The 21,691-nt window shown below is 39.9% G+C and overlaps 1 protein-coding gene across 2 annotated transcripts in view; it reads right to left on the bottom strand.

Moving 5' to 3' along the window:
• Nucleotides 1–576: 576 nt before the first annotated feature.
• LOC140132788 (meprin A subunit beta-like) overlaps nucleotides 577–21,691 on the bottom strand; it is a 29,644-nt gene continuing 8,529 nt past the window's right edge. The window contains exons 6-16 of one of the 2 annotated variants that reach the window (XM_072152011.1): nucleotides 17,860–17,977; nucleotides 14,149–14,327; nucleotides 12,504–12,722; nucleotides 10,558–10,710; nucleotides 8,463–8,678; nucleotides 6,417–6,872; nucleotides 5,367–5,546; nucleotides 3,978–4,121; nucleotides 3,788–3,947; nucleotides 2,037–2,226; nucleotides 577–802 (exon numbers count right to left, since the gene is read on the bottom strand). In XM_072152011.1, the coding sequence (XP_072008112.1) occupies nucleotides 788–802; nucleotides 2,037–2,226; nucleotides 3,788–3,947; nucleotides 3,978–4,121; nucleotides 5,367–5,546; nucleotides 6,417–6,872; nucleotides 8,463–8,678; nucleotides 10,558–10,710; nucleotides 12,504–12,722; nucleotides 14,149–14,327; nucleotides 17,860–17,977 (2,030 nt within the window). In that variant the 3' untranslated portion in view covers nucleotides 577–787. Of the gene's footprint in view, nucleotides 803–2,036; nucleotides 2,227–3,787; nucleotides 4,122–5,366; nucleotides 5,547–6,416; nucleotides 6,873–8,462; nucleotides 8,679–10,557; nucleotides 10,711–12,503; nucleotides 12,723–14,148; nucleotides 14,328–17,859; nucleotides 17,978–21,691 lie in introns of both variants that reach the window. The other variant, XM_072152010.1, reaches the window with a different exon arrangement.

Consider the following 21,691-nt stretch of genomic DNA (forward strand, 5'->3'; position numbering starts at 1 on the left):
TGTCCTGTAAACTATAAACTATGTTTATTACACTAATTACTATATTTAATAATACTGCAATTCATATGCCCTTCTTGCATTCTATGCACCATATATACTATTATTTTACTTTTCTATTTTTTTGGCTTGCTCAAATATATCTTTTTATATAGCTTACTGTTGCTCTAAGTTTTTATTTGGAACTCCTTTTTACCTCTGTGGGAATTATAAAAGCTGAGGATCTGCGGCAGATGAGGTGTATATTATGATTTTCTGCAGAAGATGAGGTATATATTATGATGTTTCGCGCTGCTGCGGTAGCAACTGTAGTATGACGTACCACAGCAACTGAGGTTTGTATTATGATGTTCTGCAGCAGACAAGGGTTGTATGCACCAGTATGCATCCAGGGGCATCTACCCCCCTTAATTAGACAATATACACTGATACAAATGACATTTTTTTTTTTAATTTATGAGTTCAAATTCTGTTTTTAATAGTGTTTGATGCATTATATAATGCGAAGGGGGTCACAGCCTTATTTACTGTAAAAGGGATGGAGTACAAAGCAATTGAGCAATATATAAACATAGGCCATGCTGCTGATCCTTTAATGCAGTGAACATAACTTTCCAGTCCCCACATGATTACAGCACAGTAAATGAGCCATAGGTTTGTTTGTAGACTTTCTGTTGGCCATAGTACAGTATCGGAACTTCATTAACAAGTACAGGAGACATCCATGATTCTTTTGTTAAGAATTAAGTTGGAGCTGGAGTGCCACCAATTCATGATATGTTGTCCAAGTTTAAAATGTGGTTTTCTGGAAGAGAAGGTAATTGAAGTCAGTACATTATAGTGGTACATCATACATGATGCAGGTTCTACTTGTCTATAAAACTTTTCTCCACTTGTGGAAAGAGAGAGCCCTGCCCTCCAAAAATGGAAAGTTAGATTGGCCTAGAGTTCCCCCAAGTTCTCTCTACTTATGTGCCAATTGCAACAACATGGTCTATTTTAAAGGAAATGTGTCTACAAATTTTCACCCAAACCTGGTAGAATTTAAAAAAAAAATCTACTTTTTTTCTGGCATTGGTTATGCCATCTTTCTTACTTTCTAGTAACTTAATTTATGGATGATCATAGGTGTAATTGTCTGGAGATTATTTAATGCAGTCTATTTTCTAGGCATCTATGTACTGGAAGGGTGTGTGAATACAAGAACCGGGCACAATCACAATTCGAGGCTCTCCAACCGGCAAAATCACTGCACCACAAACATCACAATAGCTAGTCTCTACCAACCAGCTTGAGGGCTTTTAGGAATATCTTTTAATGGATCTGTTATTCTAAGGACCATGCAACTGATGCATTAAAAGTAAAGGGTGTCCCAGTCAGAATCCTTTTGAATGGATCACTCGTGGACTATAGTTTGAAAATGGACAACATAGTTGGTTATTCTCAGCCGATTTTTGCCTCATTCATGTATAGGAAGCCTAAGGTTAGCTGCACACATTGAAGATTGTCATGAAATCTGCATAAAAACACACAGTTTTTATGTGCGTTTTTCATGCAGATTTGTCTATTCAGTGTCGCTGTTTTTGTGCTTTTTATGCAGACTTTTTGAATGTGTCTTTTCCCCATCCCATTAAGTTGAGGAAATTCTGCATGCAAACGTCACATTTTGGGGATTTGATACAGATTTTCACTATCCCATAGAATTCAATGTAAAAAAAAACGCATGCAAAAATCCACAAGGACGCACAAGAAAACTAACATGACAATTATGCTGCTTTAATGCTACTGGATTACGTTTGCAGATAAGCCATAGAGTTTGCAGTGCAATACAGAATAGAATGGGCAGAACAGTGCTCCATGTGCACGTGCAATAATCTTTTTTTAAAAGGTTATAGGAAAATATGCTAATAAGTTTTACAGGATGGTAAAAAGGTTTATATACATTTTATACACAAATGCACAAATATGTTCCCAATCTACAATTTTATTCAATCAATTTATAGTTGAGCCCATGTATTAAGATGATCAGATATACTTACAACGCCCTCGATAGCCTGCATTTTTGCTTTGTTCTTCTTTTTAAGGCAGTAGACGCTAACAAGTGTGACTATCAACATTACTACAAAAATAGTCACAGATGATGACACGGCAATCACTACTGTGTCTTGGCTGGAAACTTTGGTCTCGCATTTCTCTCCAACATACCACCAGTCTTTAGTTACTTTGCACCTAAACAGAGAAAATGTGTTAATTGCATCCTGCACTCAACAAGAAGATGACTACAACCAACTATGTAGACGGAATGACTAAGTAGCCATGACTAAGAACAGCTAGCCCATTTGAAACGTGTCGGCAAGATTCACACTATGGATTGTAATGATTTGCCTTAATAAAGAACAGAGTTGCTACTAACACGGTTGGATCTGGAAATCATTCTCTTGTCTATATCGCCTGTGCACTCTGTGCACACCAGGGCACTCTGAAATGCTGACAGGTGAGCTGGACTTTTAAACGTGCTCATGTAGACGGAATACCTGCTGCAATTGTAGAAGGAAAAACTGATACAAGGTTATGTCTTTTCTAGCTGGACCTACTATAGAATCAAAATCTTTAGATTTGCCCCAGTAGTATCATCTACAGATACATCCTCTGAAGAATACTATATGGATTATCTGATGAAAACAAGGAATCCAACCAAATCAACTTGGTTTCCCCAATTGTTAAATTTGCAGCCAATCCAGGAACAGGAAGAAGCAGGGCTTAAAACCAGATCCTACAAGCATGAAAGCTTTCAGGACCCTGCTCCGCTGTTCTCCATATGACAGACCTCTTCAGCATTTGGCCTGCGAGATGCGGGAGGTACAATGGAATTGAGGTGAAATATAGAGCTGATAGTGCCAAATGGGGAAGGGCGGTGTTCTGGTACTATTGGGGAAGGGTGTTTGATAAGGTACGCAGACACTTTTACCGTTAAGGAACAATGTATAATAAACAATGCTGGGGGTAACAGTACCGATAACAACAGTGGGTGTTGGAAAATAAAGTACTATTATTATATTATATTATACTAGTACTATCTTGCCCATGAAAATGATTTCTATCCTATATCTACTATCTACAGAGATTACTTTAAGTAGGGCTGTCATTTGATGTAGCTTTACTTTAAAGTATTTTTTAAGGGGTCAGTGTTTTTTAAAAATATATAAGTGGTTTACTCACCTTATATAAACTTCTGTTCCATTTCCATCCAGTCTGGATTTGTTTCCCTTAGTTAAGGGGTTGATGTCAGATCAATGGGATGTGAGAAATATGCAAATTATGTTTTTCAGGATGGGCCAAGGGAAACAATGCCTCTTTTGCTTCCTTAAAAGGCAACTTTCTTAACATCAAGCATGTCTTTCAGGAAGCCTGTACTGTACTGAAGTGACGCAACCATGTTGAAACAGTGATCTCTGCAACTAGTTAGGCTTTAATCGCACATACTGTCATTCGTCTTCTTAAAAGTCATGTTTGATGTTAACGGTTTGCATTATAAGGTATCCAAAAATGGCATTGCATTCCCTGTCCCATCCTGAAAAATGTAATTTGTATATTTCTCAGAATCCTCTAGTGAAGCAGCAACAGCTTTACGTCTCCACACACCTGGCTTTAAGTGGCAAAGTATTTAGTTTTTTGTAGTCTAATTGTGAAAAAATAATTTTAATTTATAATAATTTGAGTTGCCAACAATTCTTAGAAACAAGCTTTATCACTTTCCTAAACCAGAAGAAAAATACTGCAAAATGTGTACCTGCAAACTGGCTTATTCTCTTCAAGGATGCAGACACCATCATTTTTACAGTCATAGCCATCACATAATCCAGTTCCTGGGGATCCAGTTGATTGTGCTGGCCTTGTTGTTGTAGTTGTTCCTGTCCCTGGTGTTGTTGTTGTAGTTGTTCCTGTCCCTGGTGTTGTTGTTGTAGTTGTTCCTGTCCCAGGTGTTACTGTTGTAGTTGACCCCCTTGTTGTTGTTGTTGTTGTTATATTTGACACCACTGTTGTGGTGGTGGGTGTTCTTGTAGTTGATGATGGTTGTTGAGTGGATGGAGGGATTGGCTGAGTAGTATTTAGATGAGTGACATCTAGTGTTATAAGACAGGCATTATCATTAACAATTTGAATTTAAATGTATTGATTGATTGATTTCAACTTTAATTTTTTATGAATTTTAGTGCAGGTGGAGTTATAGCTCAACCACAGGTTCCCCTGAATAGTGTGAATGCAGAACACTGCCTAAAGAGATGGAAGATTCAGCAGGCAAAATCCATTCAGGACAAATAGCATCACAGAGTTCAACCCAGTCATGGTACCTGTAGCAAACTAGGACTTTAGGGAACTACTCTGGAGGAATGTTAGGTTTTCTTAGTTGTCAGCTTCTCTACAGTTTCCCCTTGAATACCTGCAATTTCTTCTCTATGGGCTGGATGCTCGATGCCAAAAAATCCCACATAAAAAAAGAAATTGATATGCTAGTTGATCTGGTCAGGTGGCCCTGCAATATATTTAGGTTTTGTTTCTTTTAAAGGCAATCAACCACTAAAAAAACAAAAAAAGGATGCAAATTCTCCTCTCCACTCATCTTCACCTTGACCCCAGCGCTCTCCATCGCTAGTGTTGACATACCAGCATCACCTAGAAAACAAACGTATAATTGGCAGCACGGAGCATGATGTTCGGCCACTAATTATGCATGCCCTCGCCATCTCCCTCTTCCATGCTGGAAGCATGGGAGGGGGAGGTGACTTCACGCTAGTCCCCACCTCATGCTGCTAATTATATGTTTGTTTTTTAGGTGATCCCTGCGTGTCAAGACTAGCGACAGACAGCACTGGGATTAAGGTGAAGAGGGCGGGGGTTAGTATATGGAGCTTTTTTTTTTTTTAGTGGTTTATTTCCTTTATTTAAACTCCTATATGGAATTACCAGGGAATGGAAATATGTATCGCTGTCAATGCACATGGTAAACCCCAATATAATACCATAACACTAATAATAAAGCTAACAATAAAAAAGAGATAGAGATAGTGTACGTGTAATAAAACGTCAGAGCAAAAGAATATTGCACATGCATATTGTATTTATGGTATTATATATTTTTTGGCAACAGGCAACCGGTAATTTAGCATACGTAAAGGGGATGGAGGAGAAAGGTTGTGGAATTCCTGGGAAATAGCTAGATGGATGGAAGAAGTTAGAAGAAAGAAGAGGGAGAAGTAGAACAAGGGGAGTGGTTGAATAGTGATGAATGGATGGTCATGGAAAAGGATGTTTCATCATTTTAACATCCAATACGTTCTTAAGACCATGAAGAGTCATGTACTACTCACCTTCCACCGATAACAACAGGAATGCATCTCCCCCTTTGAGAAAATCTCTGCTGGTAACTCTTCCATGTGTAATGTATGCCGAAGTCCCAAGTCCAGGGCCACGGAAATATTGTGTTCCATTGGGGAAGGTAGCAGGAGAACCAACCACTTCAGGTTTATCCCAGAAATATTTATTATCATCTGGAATCAAAACAAGGTATTTATTGTTCATATGCTATGGTATTGTCTACATTTACAAGAAAACTGTTTGTATTTTAGCTACAGATATATCTACCTATAAATATTTGTGTAACCTGTATAATATGAATATTTTTGCTATGTATGTGTTGAATTATAACACAAATGACTTTATAACACCACCATGTATGACAAAATTATTGCTGTTACTCATTAATAAGATTTTTTGTTGTTGTTAAAGGGATTTCTCCATATTTCATTGGTAATAGTATTCCATAGAATAATAATTTTATTGGGAAGAAAGTCTGACCAATGGGACCCCAACTGATAAAGAAGCGACCCCACTAATAATGAGTGCTTAGTGCTTGTCTCACTAATCGATGGAACTATAGGTTGTGCATGTGACCTGACACTTAATTCAATAGGGTAATGGTGTAAATTGATAAGCACAGTACTGGAGTATCTCTGGCACTCTCATTCACTGTCAGTGAGAATGCCAGAGATTCCCAAGTCTTCATCTCAGAAACTTCAGGCACTCACATGATGGATCAAGTGGCAGGAACCTGTTTGACCTTCTGCTCAATTCAGTTGGGAGAGTTGGATCCCTATTTTGGTGATTGTAGGGAGTCCTGATTATGGAACCCTACCAAATTTCCCTATTTATTCCCTAATCACAACGATAAAACTTAGTAAATCCTCTTAAATTATAAATTTCAGTTTTCATAAGTCCAGGTAATTTTTTTTAATAAAACAGATATGTATTATAAGAGGCATAGGTATTTTAGCATTAGTCCAAATTAATTTACTAAGCATGAAATGTTTGTTTAGTCCAGTAGAAAGAAAATGCATTTCTTACGCAATGTTAGAACTCACTTGTCAAACGATAAGGATCTGTTGTTATGCTCCTCAGATTTGACATGCGCTTTCGAATATCTGGGTTTTGATCCAGGAGAGTCATTGATGCCTGTCGGAGAGAACACGGCCATTGTAATGTGTTGTCGTTTTCTCCAGAGATGAGATGGAAATATATTCCTAGGTCATAGAGCAGACTTCCTGAAGTATTGGCTTGAAGTTGTACTTGATAGGCATAACCATCATTGGAATAGAATGGAGGACTGAAAAGAGTCTTTTTATCACTGTTCAGCTGGTCAGTAAAGTTCCTGATATGCCAGATCTGATGTGGACACTTGGCCTCAGAAAAATTGATGTCATCAATTGAAATTCCCCCATTGGAGATCCCATTGCCTTTGACTCCTTGAAAGACTACACGGAACTTGTTACTGGTGGATAAGGAGACGTGATACAACTGCCAATATTCTGCTGGCTGACCTGCCAAAAAGACGTTATCATAAATACACTGCAGCAATAATTCTCTATCTGTATCTGTTTAGAACAGTCAATATATGCTCGATTATAATGCCATAAAAGCTCCAAAATGAAGTCATTTTTTTGTAAACTGTATATGGAGTATTTTTAATCAGAAACATATAATGAATATAATAAAATTGTTGCAATACCATGGAGATACAGGCAGTCCCCGGGTTACATACAAGATAGGTTCTGTAGGTTTGTTCTTAAGTTGAGTGTGTATGTAAGTCGGAACTGTATACTTTATTATTGTAACCCCAGTCAAAATTTTTTGGGTCTCTGTGACAATTGGATTTTAAAAATGTTGGGTTGTCATAAGAACCAGGATTAACAATAAAGCTTCATTACAGACACCTGTGATAACTGTTATAGTTGTTGATTGTAGCCTAGGGCTAAAGTACAGCAAATTACTAAAAATCCAGAGGTCCTTTTGAAACTAGGGGTCAGGTGTTCTTAAGTAGGGGACCGACTGTACTCTCTTTTTTTAAGCAGCACTTCTAGAGGGGAGCAGAATGAAAGTTTGTTGAAAAAGTAGCTATCTCTCCTTAGCTATAAACATAAAGAAAATGCTGAAACCCAAATGTATTTGAATCTGGCGTAATTCGACAACAGATTTTTTTTACAGCACCTTTAAGTCTGGACAAAGAACCTTTGTACCTTCTGCTCATAAAGATCACATAGCTGATCTGTAATGTGGTTGAGATGTTATACAGTATTTATCTGCAGTAAAATGATATACAGGGGAGATGTTTAGTGTCATTCCAGGACGTTTTTCTTCATATAATGCAAGAATTAATTAGTGGAAGAGTATCTGCTCCACTAGGTTTCGAGTGAACATCAAGCTTATATACAATATATTTTATTTATTTTGTGTTATATTCAGACCATGTACATACCAAATATTGGGCTTACAACGTCTTTTGCAGTTCCACTGAACTAAACTAAGATTGCTGTAAACCATGTAGTTCAGGGGTGTCAAACTAATTTTCACCCCGGACCACATCAGCCTCGTAGATGCCTTAAAAGGGCCAAATGTAATATTATTCTTGTATTAATGTACATTTATACAGTATTACCAGCAATGTGAGGACAACCACAAAGCTGATTATATTGTTAAATAACATGACATGAGAACATTAGAAACAGGCATGGCCAATATGTTCTCCCACAAAAGCCTATAGTGTCAGTCCTCTCACACAATAGCAAATAGTCACAGCCCCTCCACACAGTTGCTAAGTCACAGTGTCTCTTATGAGTGAATAGTCACAGTGTCACCAATAGTCACAGTGCCTGTCCCACTGTAGCCAGTAAATGGGACATAACAATAGTCCCTCACTTACAATGATCCTCTGTCTGTATCCCCTGCACAAATGTATGCTCCTAAATTCAACTCTCCAACCACCCTCCCTCCTTTTCGCTGTGGGAAAAAAACAAACATTAAGCTCCTTTCTCCATTCCCCGAAGCAGCAGAAGTTCTCTTCTCCTGCACTACACAGAGGTGAAGTATATTTTATATGAAAAGCAAAATGTATATACAATGCTGTCACTAACCATTCACAGTGGTGATGAACGTCAGTGTGCCATTTGGTGAGGCTTCAGTGTATTCTCGGATCCAGATGTTGAGATGGTCACTTTCATGACCATTGTGGTAATAAAAGAATTCCAGGCACTGAAATCCTCTCTTTGGGTAAAAAAGGCGGCTTTCCAGCAATGCATCATCCCCAGGATTCAGTTTACTTGTGTCAAGGTGCATATAATAGCCACTCTCTGTGAGAAAAAAGATGGACTTTATTAATGTACAACAATATATCACATATTTTACCTTTTTGGGAAGACTAAAAAATTGAATGAAGTAATCAATCACTGAGGCAGATTTAAAATTCTAAATGCAGCAGAACTTTGGAGCAAGTCAGGCCTCATGCACACGTCCGCAGCAGCGTGTGCCGAAGAAGGACGGAGTGACCTTCCCTTTTCATAGGGAAGTCAAACGGCTGCATAGTAATCCGGGCAGGTATAGGAAGTGCTCTATGTTTTGCGGCACGCCCATCCAGCTCAGGAACTGTGCGGTGAGACAAAAATGTGCTCACGGTGTCAGCATAGAATGCATGTATATGGCAGCAGTAAGCTAGCTGCCGGTTTCGGGCTAGTTCACGGCTGCCTTCATGCAGACTGTGCATGGGGCCTTACATTGAAAAAAATGCCATACATCATGTCTAGGAAAAGTCATTATTAGGTGACCAGTGGAAGTGCAACATCTGCATCTTCTGGACATAGATAGTGATGAGTTCAGTATTGGAGAACTGAGCCGTCAGCTCTATTCACCACTACAGAGATGGTAACACCATCACACAGCATCTCCTGCTTCAGGCAACTGCAGGGAGTAGAGGACGCAAGGGCTGTGTGAGGACTTTACAAGGGGGGAGGGGAGTTTTTACAGTGGGCTTAGGGGACATTACCCGGGACTTTGGGGACATAATGGGGGCTTTTGATGACTTAGTGTAGGTATTATGGCATTTCCAAGATGTTATTTTATGTTACCATTATGTTCAGGAGGACTTACTGTGTAACTCTATGAGGCTGCGGTCACATGTGACAGTTGCCTTGTGTGAGCGCTGCTTGGCCCAATTGTATATCCGATATATATATATAGAAATGCATGCGATCAGTAACGAGCACCCTCTATTTTGCAGTGTTTAAATACAAGGAAAATGCCATGTGTGAACACAGTCTTACAGTATTTTGATGAGAGTGTTAGCTTTGTGTAGGTCAAAAATTCTATGCCTTTTTTTAATGCAAAGTTCACAGGTGAAACTTACTATAAAGTAAGTATTTTGACCCAACTGATTAAAGTGAAACCTTTGTCGTGCATCTGAATGATTTGACTGCTATTTAATTATTTCTATAACATCACCTGGCTCCTCGCCAGCAGTGTGTAATGAGTCCCATGGAGGGCAGTTCCAATTAGAATTGCTTGTGGCAGTGTGCTAACGTAAGCAGCAGGAGGGAGCAAGGGAAAGTCTGAGGGAGGAGGAGGCCAGTAGGGGAGGAGAAATTGGGTAAAAGACAACTTGTGCCATATGAACTAACCCAACCCCCCCAAAACCCCCAATACTCACCACATGCTGATGTCAGGGAGCCAGGTAATATTAAAAAACTTTTAGAAAGCACTACTCCCTTTGGCTTTCTTCTATTGTCAAAAAGTACCAGCAAGGACTTGGTATTGGGCATTATTTTCTGCTGTAGACGTGGTACCAAGCCGGTCAAAACAATATGAGTCTGTTACAGTAACAGTACACAACCAGAGACAAAGTGGAAAATAATTTGAACTAAGACAAACTTCCACTGCAAGTTATGTATCAGGTCCCACAAACTGTAACATATTTTTAACATATGTATCTCTTTGTATTGGGCAAAAACACCCTATAGACCCCATATAGCTTGTGGGCCTGAATGAAGATGATCTCTTTGCTTAGTAAGCCCTGTTGCCATCCTTTGGCCCAATGAGTAATCTTAAGACACCTGTTTATGTATGTTGTGTAATTTGAGCACCAATTTATAACCACACTTTTGAGTTCATAGCATCAAATGAACCATAAAGTCAGATATTGCTGCAATATACCGTAGTAAGAGATAAGAAGTTACTTACCTTTGCAATCCCCCATGATAGTGTGATCAGCGCTGGGACCAGAAGGCACTTGTAGAGCATGCTCCCAGTCTCCATTATCTCCTGTACCTTGTATCATTCCGCAGATGTTGTTGTACTCAAAATCACATGTGTCCAGGAAACTGATAAATGTAGCTGAAGAAGAACGGAAAAGTTTGGTCAAGGCTGTACCATGTCATCTAGAAGATGTAAACTTCTGTTCATATCATGTTATAGGCCACATTTCAATGACATACAACGTGACTCAAGAAAGATGGTACAACATTATTTGTCTTGGTATTCATAACCAAGAGAACACAGATTTGCTAACACGATCTGTGTTTTTTGTAGTTATAGTTTATACTTATATATTTTGTGGTTTGTTGATTTATTTGAGTCATAACAGACTTTTGGGTACATTTTTACCATTTTTTTCTGGTTTCTCCTGTAATTGAAAAAATGTTAGCACCATTTAGAGCATGTGGTAACTTTACACAGTTCTTAAAATGTGATAAAACTTTGAAAAATGATTTAAAACGTAGCATTCATGACATTACCAGTTCTGCTTCAATTCTCATTAATAACCGGGCATGGTTATGTTTATCTGGTATTTCATTATTTGGAAGTTACAACAATTCAAGTATTTTTTTGTGGCTTTTTGGATACAATGATCTTTACAGCACTGAGGAGTTGCTCTTGATCTACCAAGACCCAGCAGTTTCCAATTGGCTCAATGCAGGAAACAAAAATTCTTCCTGACCCCTAATATGGCGATCAAAATAACTTCCTGGATCAACAGAAACTAAAGTAATACATTTGATGGTCCAGATAAGTCTGAAAGATCACTTATGCTGGCTGGACCATCAAATTTATTACTTTATGTATCGTGCCTGCGCAAACAAGGCGGGTTCCGTGCCGACACCAACGTGATCTCGGAGGTGAGCTGGGATACTTTTTCTTCTCCTGATCAACAGAAACTACTTGCAAAAAGTTTCATTCCCACAAGGCAGTGATGGCGAACCTTTTAGAGCCTGAGTGCCAAACTTCAACCAAAAGCCACATATTTATTGCAAAGTGCCAGCACAGCAATTTAAGCAGCAATTTATTTCTCCTTGTTCTTTGACAACTTTCAATCGTTCAGCCTCCTAAAGTCACCATTGCAGTTGAAAAGAGGAGGGCAAATTTGCCTATCATTGTAGGAAGATTCTGTAGGAAGATTCTTTGAGTCCAGTCTGGTAAACTTCATGCTGGGGTGATGGCCTGGGTGCCCACAGAGAGGGCTCCGAGTGCCGCCTCTGGCACCAGTGCCATAGGTTCGCCACCACTGCCATAAGGTGTGATATTAAGACCCCTCTTGAACATGTTCAAATTATCAGCCATTACAACATCTTGTATATACAGAGGTACAAATTGAAGCTGCTGGGCAAATACATAATCTGTACCAGGCCAACAATCTATAATGTTTTATTGGGTCCTATAACAGTGGTGGCGAACCTGTGGCACTCAGAGCCATTTCTGTGGGCACTTAGACCATCGCTCCAGGACAGAGTTCACCAAATAGGACCAAATCCACCTGAACTCCCAGACAACTTTAGAGATGCTGCTCTCTGTGCTGTATTAAAGCAACACTTAATTGGCTGTTTGGAACTGCGGGAAAAGCAAGAAGTTGTTGACAGAACTGCAATGTCTTTGGAGGTCATCCTGCTGGACCCACCATTCTTCTACAGAGAGACCCTGGAGGGAAGCTACTAGCAATACTGTAAGTTACTACTTAAAATGCCATGTTGGCACTTCACTGTAAATAAGTGGATTTTGGTTGTAGTTTGGGCACTCGGTCTCTAGATTGGCCATCACTGTCCTAGGACTTAGCTTGAGAATACCTGATGCAACTATTGCAGATATGCCCCATTGACTCATTGTTACCAAGTAATGGATAGTTAGAAACTTACAGCAGTTGTACAAGCGATTAAGTTTTTCCAAATCGTAGTCACTGAAATCCATTCTTTGTCCAATCACATCACTGAAAGCTTCTATGCGGGTTACAATGGTTGGTTCCTGGCCGACCTGGAAGGCAGTCTTACTGTAGTGCATGACTGATGTGTAGTCATATGGGACATTTAAGGAACTGGACCTTGTGTCATCATATTTATTGAAATTGTTCTGTGTTCCTGTGAAGAATATGATTTAGAAAATGTATTATCATTTTGTTATCATTTGTTATACATTTTGGTAAACTCCTAAAATAAATAACATAGAAAACGGGGTTCACAGCACTATGTTTATTTTTGCAGTAGACTGCACTATGCTGTGTAGCTTAGTGCAGTCTATGGAAGATGTTCATATGCTACAAACTGTCTTTTGGGGCACATTTATTAAAGTATTTGCGGCAGTTTTCTGCCTGACTTTGTATTGAAAAGAACGTCCAAACTGCTTATACATGTATTTATAAAGTGTCTGCGCCAGTTTTGTGCACTGTGTCCGACATGACAGACAAGTCAAACCACGACAGGACAGAATTGTGTCACACGCTGTATGTTAAAGGACATCTACCACCAGGATGAAAGACTGTATGCAAATGAGACTGAGGGGTTCCAGGCTCCATTAACATCTATGTAGCCTGGAGCCCCTCAGGCTCATTTGCATACGGCCCTTCATCCTGGTGGTAGATTCCCTTTAAAGGTGCACCAAAAAGAAGTTGGAGCACACTTCCAGAGTAGTGAAGGGGGCGCCACATTAATGAAGATCGTGCACCACTTTTGATGAATCTGGCGCACTATGTACACTCCACAGGCAAACTGCACTACTTATGCCATTAAAGGGCATTTATCAAGACTGGTGTTTTTCATGCCAGTCTTGGTAGCAGCTTAGTCCAGTGTAGCATGCACCTAATATATGTGGAGACATGAAGGTTGACAAATCTATTGACCATGTGAAAGAAACCCTAAGACTGCACAAAAAAACCGCAGAACTATGTTATGCACTATTATGTACTTCCGTTATTATGTACTTTGGTTATTATGTGGCTTTACCTGAAATCTAACTGCATCATCTGAATATGACCTTGGGTTTAAGACAAAAGTGTTGTATATTGATGTAGCAGATCTAGCACAGTGAAAAACAGCCAAAAACCTTTCATATATTCTATACTACATACATATTGGGGCACATTTACTTACCCGTCCAAGTCGCGATCCCTGATCCGGACTCTCTGACAATGATGCACTTTGCCGCAATCCACGTAGATCCCCGCTTCCCCGCCCATGTCCGCCGGAGTTCACCTTCTTCTTCCCGGTGCATGTAAGTGCTTGGCTTGCGATTTAAATGTAAGATCCCGCACTTAGTCTAAATCCGCCAGATTCTCTGACGGCACGTCCCCCGAAAGCCGGGCGCAATTGCGACACAATATGATCGCGTGCAACACAATCCCTGGTGCAATCCCCAAAAAGACTGGAAACCTGACAAAAATGCGGCTGCAGGACCCTTAGTAAATAAGCCCCATTATTTTTGTTTATTTATTATGTTCAGTATAGTTAATAAGAAAACTTTTAAATTTAAGTGGCCATATATGATAAAACAAACATGATGCATCTTTACCGCTCTGAATCCTGTCCCACATTATTACGACGTAATCATCCCTGTCACTGCGGGACTGCTCGTGCCAGAATCCCAGGGCATGGAGAAATTCATGCTGAATTGTAGCTAATCTGTCACAGTTGTTTCCAAGAGAAAGCTGCTGCTTTCCTCGTCTTAGGTTTCCAACGTAAGACCAACATCTGTAGGGTAAATAAAAGCATTTGGATTAATTCTCTGTATTGATTTTTAAGCGAACATGTGAAAAGTTTACTGTCAAAAAAGAAACTACATTTTCTTTAATTTTTGAACTTCCCTTGATTTCAAACTGAGAATGATTAACCTAAACGATAAATGCTCAGTCCCCACTTTATCACCCTGATAGCCTTTAGTTTCCCTTCTCTTCTGCAAACATTATTCCATAGTTTTGAAATCACAACTCTTCACTACTTCATATATGTGTACATAGTATTATATGTTCCATTCACAGGCATGAGAAACATCCCAGCAGATAAACAAAGGATAAAAGATCATATTATAGTATATCCGACACTGGACATAGTATCAATATATAAAGGTCATATGAGCATGTAAGCAAAACAGTATATACTCGGGTATAAGCCGACCCGAGTATAAGCCGAGGGTGGGAAATGCATTGGTCACAGCCTCCCAGCCCCTGTACTATATAGACAGCCAGCCCCTGTAGTATATAGCCTGCCAGTCCCCTGTAGTATATAGCCTGCCAGCCCCCTGTAGTATATAGCCTGCCAGCCCTGGTAGTATATAGCCTGAAAGCCCCCTGTAGTGTATAGCCTGCAAGCCCCCTGTAGTGTATAGCCTGCCAGCCCCTGTAGTATATACCCTGCCAGCCCCCTGTAGTATTTAACCTGCCAACCCCTATAGTATACAGCCTGCCAGCTTCCTGTAGTATATAGCCTGCCAGACCCCTGTAATATATAGCCACCTGAGTGAAGTTGGCCCCCCCACCATGTTCAAATCAAACAAAATTGGTGTCAAACGTTTGTGCTACGTTTGTGCTGGTTTGTGCAGCAGAAATTTTCGTTTGTGCCGCTATCGTTTTTAAGATATTAATGAGAGTTTCCAGAGGTCATCAGAGGTCAACCAGCCCCCCCACCTTGCCCAAACCAAACCAAACTGGTGCCAAACAATTATGCTACGTTTGTGCTGGTTTGTGCTGCTTAAATTTTTGTTTGTGTTGCTTTTGTTTTGAATAAATGAACAAAAAATTAAAGTTCAAAAGTTCAAGCAGCCCCCCCACATTAACCGAATCAAACAAAACTGGTGTCAAACGTTAGTGCTACGTTTGTGCTGGTTTGTGCAGCAAAAATTTTCGTTTGTGCCGCTATCATTTTTACGATATGTTCAGGTGTTTACATAGGTTAAAGGTGTTTAGGATGAACTGGTAAAAAACAAACCTAGTGACACTTCCCTGGTTTGATCACCAGGGGGAGCTAGCAAACACATTGTACTTTGGAAGAAATGAACTCTGATGACCTCTGGAAAAAAGTATGAATATATTAAAAATGATAGCAGGACAAACAAAAATTTTTGCTGCACAAACCAGCACAAACGTAGCACTAACGTTTGACACCAGTTTTGTTCGATTTGGTTAATGTGGGGGGGCTGCTTGAACTTTTGAACTTTCATTTTTTGTTCATTTATTCAAAACAAAAGCAGCACAAACAAAAATTTAAGCAGCACAAACCAGCACAAACGTAGCAGAATTGTTTGGCACCAGTTTTGTTTGGTTTGGACTATGTGGGGGGGCTGGTTGACCTCTGATGACCTCTGGAAACTCTCATTAATATCTTAAAAACGATAGCGGCACAAACGAAAATTTTTGCTGCACAAACCAGCACAAACGTAGCACAAACGTTTGACACCAATTTCATTTGATTTGAACAAGGTGGGGGGGCCAACTTCACTCAGGTTATATAGCCTGCCAGACCCCTGTAATGTATAGCCAGCCCCCTTTAATATATAGCCTGCCAGCCTCTTAAAGTGTATAGCCAGCACCCTCTTTAGTATATATCACCTGGAAGCCCCCTGTAGGGTATAGCTTACTGGTAAAAAAATAAACTGACTATGGCCCAGCCGGCGCACAACTGTGATGTCAGCAGCGGCTGACTTTATAGAGTGCGCTGGCCAGGCCATGCGCACGGAGCTGTTGCGAAGCTGTTACGGAGCTGTTGCGGCAGGAATAAAGAAGAGGCGCTGCCCACAGAGCTGTTGCAGACCTGCTGCACACATGAAGATAGAAGAGGAATGGTGAGTAATCAGTTTATAAATTTTTTATATACTCGAGTATAAGCCGAGTGGGGAATTTTCAGCACAAAAAATGTGTTGAAAAACTCGGCTTATACTCGAGTATATACGGTAATACATATTTATCAAATACAAATGCAGTATATCTAATGCTCTGAATCTATAAAGACAGTCAGATATTAAACTCAGGTGTCAGAGTCAGCTGTCAGAGTCACAAATAAGGTGTCAAATCTAAGATTATATGATCTTTAACTCTGACTTATTGCCTAAAATGTATACAGTGGCCCAGAATTATCATGTTCTTTTATGTGTTGCACACCACACATTTGTGTTACCCTGTACTATACCCAACGCAAGACAAAATTCTGCACTGAAATGGGCGTTCCAATGATCAGTCAAGGCAGTGCAGAGAGCACCAGATTTATGAAGAATGCCAGAATTAATGAATCAGCCGCACCCTGCACTAGTTTGCACTATTTTTGATAAATGTGAAAACAAGCACCTAATAAATAACTATCTGAGCAAACAGTAACAAGCACTGGATATGAACCCATTCTGGTATTCTTCTGTTTAGAAATAGGGTTGTCTCTAAGCTTCCTCTGTATTTATTCTTTCCCCATTATACCTAGTGTTTGCTGCTGGTAGAGCTGGGAAATCGAACATCAAAATCCATCATGGTAAACCAGGAATGCTTACTCATAGATTCGTGCACTGTGACTGTGGTAATCTTCTTTTGCTTTTTAATCATGGCCTCCTTCCTTCTCATTAGCATATTTTTAAATGTTGATTTTTAGAAGGAAGGAGGCCATGGGTAAAAAATATAAGAAAACTACCACAGTCCTGGTGCCTGGATCTATGACAAAGTGTCTCTGGTTTATTATGTTTGATTTTGATGGTAGATTCATTTATCGTAAGGTAGTTATGAAACTGGCTTGCATCTTCAGATTAGTCAAGGGAATGGTAAGTGACAGTCCAAGGTCTGGGCAGGCAGGGACTAGTAGCATGGTCTGGAGGCAGCCAAAACAAAAGGCAGAATAAAATCCAGACAACAAACAAACAGGATCGGAAGAGCAGAATATTCAAATACACAAGAGAAGCCACTACCATTCGAAAGCTGAAGGTATAACCAGCGCAATCAGCAGCCAGTAAAGGTTTAAAAACCCAACCCAGGTACAGGACTGGACACAGAAAAAGGAGCAAAAAAATAAAAGACAGGCAGAAGAGAAAGGAAATGGAGGTAGAATTGAAGTGGAGTTGCAGGAGGACACGATTGGCTTGGAGTAGACAGTGCTGCTCTGGCATCACACAGATATTATCAATACTTTTCTACAGACCATTAAGAATACAGTAACTACAGAAAATGATAAACGTGGTAAATAAAATAATCTTTCTAAGATAATTCTATGACCATCTCTCTTTTATGACTAGTAAGTAAAAACTATTTCATACCCACTTTCCTTGAACACAGAGATATAATTTGGTTCTCCCTCCCAAGGTTTGAAGTCAATACATGACTTCAGTCGGTAACGTTCAAAGGCTTCCAGGACAAGAGCTTTTGCGTTTATATCTGAAAAAGAAGTTTTAGATATTAAACATAAATGACAACTGTTTCTGACTATGATGACATTTTTAGGCATTGAATGAAACATTGAAGCAAAGGTTGTGAATTTCAGCACCAGATAAACAATACATTTTCTTTATTGAGAAACAAAAATGTGTCACATTGATACTATCATACATGAATAAGATTTGTGTGCCAAAATGCGGTGGTCTGATACCATTTTCTATGTGACCCATTTTTAATCTAAATAAAGAAGATTTATTGTCTATCCCGATGGGCCCTGGACATCATGATCTTTGTCTCTATGTGTATCTTGGCCGCAGTGGATGTGTCCGTGCACCGTCAAATTCAGTATCATGCAACTTGGTGAGCTGGCTGTTGGTTTGATATTCTAAGACTTTAAAAGGGATTCTCCAATTTACACCATCTCTCTTCATACCAATATCACCCAGCAATCATATAATTGATGTGGTTCCTCTTTAACCACCAATGAACCATGGCTATCTTTGGGCAAATCCATTAATCAAAACAATAAGATAATGAAATGAGATAATCAGCCAAACCATTCCTAGCTTAGTATTGCCCCCTTGTTCACCATATGGGATATTACATATAAAACATTTATCCACTGAAGTCCATGGACCCTAGAGATAATACTATTCTTAAAAAGAAATCTACCACCAGGATGCAGTCAACTAAGCCAAAGATACCTACATACCGCTGTGTGACCGCGTGGTCTGGATCTGGGCTTTATTACCTTGCTGGATGACATTGCTGCCTCTCTGGCTGAAGAGGAGACGGGCAATAAGCCCTGCAAAGGGGCGTAAATAATTGAGAGACGACGCAGCCCCCCCCCCCCCCCCCACTCACAAGAGCCCCTCAATCTCATTAGCAGAAATGTAAAATTCAAGCTTATTTTAGCAGACAAGGGCTTAAAAATAAAAAAATATGACCAGATCCAGACTGAGGGGGCACACAGCAGCACGTAAGCGTCTCTGGTTTAGACCCTGGGGAGTAGGTTTCCTTTAAATCACAAAAAAGGCTGATTAAGTACATAAGGAAATTTAGCAAAATCAAGAAAAAGATAATAATAATAAAAATAATAATGAAGGAAGGAGATTTCTCTTTTACATATAGAATTACACTTTGAAACCTTCTTTAAATATCCTATGTTACCCCCAAGCTATGTTGCACACCATTTATTTTTTTGCCTCTTTGGGTTATTAATTAAACTATAACATTTGCAATGAAAATTGTTAGATCAGAATTGTACCCCAAACCTTAATTTTATGTACATGTTACATAGACATTGTATAATTACCTGAGCTTGAATTTAAAGAAGAAAAGCGGATGTCTATGAACGACTGATGAATTTCAGGATTTTTTGAGATGTCTGAACTCTAATCCCTGGAAAATTAAACTCACGGCTCATACCTCTGAAACTTCTGTTGAATTTCTGGATTTGAAGATTGGTAAGAATGGGACTCGTCTGGTAACATCACTGTTTAGGAAACCGACCGCTACCAACAACCTTCTGTCTTTTGCCAGTTTTCACCCCAAACACTTAAGAACGAGTATTCCAGTGGGACAATTCCTCCGTGTCCGTCGAAATTGCTGCGATGATATGGATTTCCGCACACAAGCAAAAGACCTAACTGAAAGATTCCAAGCACGGGGATACCCGAAAAAGGTTATCTCCAAGGCATTCATCAGGGCCAGGGACAGTGACCGCAAGACCCTACTGGAACCTCAGGTACGGAACACTGAATCCAAACCCTGCCTGATCACTACCTTTAACAATCAGTGGTCGGATATCTACCACATCTTGGAAAATAACTGGGATATTTTGCTGAGTGACAAAAGATTACATGTTCATATTTCAGATAAACCGAGGTTGATCTCTAGAAGGGCACGGAATCTTAAAGATGTACTTACTTCCAGTCACTTTCAGAGACCCACCACATCGCTCGCTAGGGGTCAACGCCTAAAGGGTTCATTCCCCTGTGGGGACTGCTCGGTCTGCCCACGGATTCTAAAGACCAGTACCTTTGTTCATCCTAACAACCAATCATCATATAGACTTTACGACTATATAAATTGCAGGACCAAAGAAGTGGTCTACGTGCTCACATGCTCCTGCCCCATGATTTACGTTGGACAGACGGGACAAGAATTGCGAAAACGAATACAACAGCACCTCTCTTCCATCACAACGGCCGCCAATGACCTCATGAAAGGTAAGACCCTCTCATCGGTGGCTGCCCATTTCCACCAGGCACACCAGGGCAAAAACCACAGTCTTCGGGTCTGTGGAATGGAAAGGTTACACTGGAACCAATGGGGGGGAAATCGGACTAAAGAGCTCCTCCGAATAGAATCTAAGTGGATTTATCAACTCAATTCACTGGCCCCCTCTGGATTAAACGAAGACCTCCTATATGCGGGTTTTTATAAGGATTAGATATACAATTTCTACTTATGTAAGGGTTTATCGTCTCCCATTTCTCACTTACTCACTAGTCCATTCTCTTACTTATTCTCTTCTTTCTATTCTTCTTCTCCCTACTTTCTCCCTTCCCCCCCCCCCACCCCCTTCTCCCTTCTTCCTCCTCTCTTATTGCAGTTTGCTCACAGGAATCATCCTCATCATCGTTTACTTATCACCCCATCACACATTGGTCCTCTTATGATTTAGATATACATTTATTAATGGACCTTTTCCTACATTGTTGCCGGCTACTACGCGGCGGTGAACTTGATATCCCTCGGGTCACCGCCGTGTAGTCGGCTTGCTTCTATATGTTCTTCCTCACGTTTTTTATGTTCACTAGGTTTTCCACATATCTATCACTTACTAATTTTACATTTTCTTTTGGAACACTCTTTTTAGATGGTTATGACCCTGTACGTTATGAATTTATTACTCCATCTGATCCTCAAACCTTCGACTTCCTCGATACCTTGTTAATCATCTGTCCGCATTGGAGGCTCCACCCCTGGTCTCAAACTTCCCCAAGAATGTACATCAGTTGACATCTTCATGGATATGATTTCTCTCTTCTCGTCCATACTTCTCACTTCGCCATGTGTCTCAAGCTTTAAATTTTAAATATTGTGGTACTAAACGCTCTAACTCTTTACGTCTTTGACTTTTTGAGTCCTAAAACTACGAAAACTATATTATTTATATTGTTCATTACTGTTGATTATTATGCACACTATTTATCCATTTTAGCCAATTCCAACACATTGTGTTTAACTATTATATTTGTAAGTTCATTATGCTGATAAGATTTATATATGGTATCTATTCTATGTTTCTTACTCACCCTCAGAGTCTGACCCTTTTTTTGGCAGCTGTGTCAATACTCTGTAATTTTTTAAACCCAAAAAACTCTTTATTATCTTTGATTGCACTTAGGCACTTTTTTCAGCCCTAGGGTATTTTAGGGCTTATAATGCTTTCGGCGCTTGCTCACTTATTGCTATACCACTTATGCGCATGCACCTTGTACCTGTATAAATGTGTTGATTTTGTGGCGCAGTAGCGCCTAATTTGTCGCGGCAGCGCCTAATTTGTCGCAGCAGCGCCTAAATATCGTGGATTGCAAACCCCGGAAGTGACACCTTACTGACCGGCTGGAACGCATTGCGTCACATCCGGCCAACTGAAACGCACGCCACACGCAGGCACTCACTGGACACAGCTGTTGAATGTTA

The sequence above is a fragment of the Engystomops pustulosus genome, chromosome 5 (assembly GCF_040894005.1).
Source record: "Engystomops pustulosus chromosome 5, aEngPut4.maternal, whole genome shotgun sequence".
In the NCBI taxonomy this organism is placed as follows: domain Eukaryota; kingdom Metazoa; phylum Chordata; class Amphibia; order Anura; family Leptodactylidae; genus Engystomops; species Engystomops pustulosus.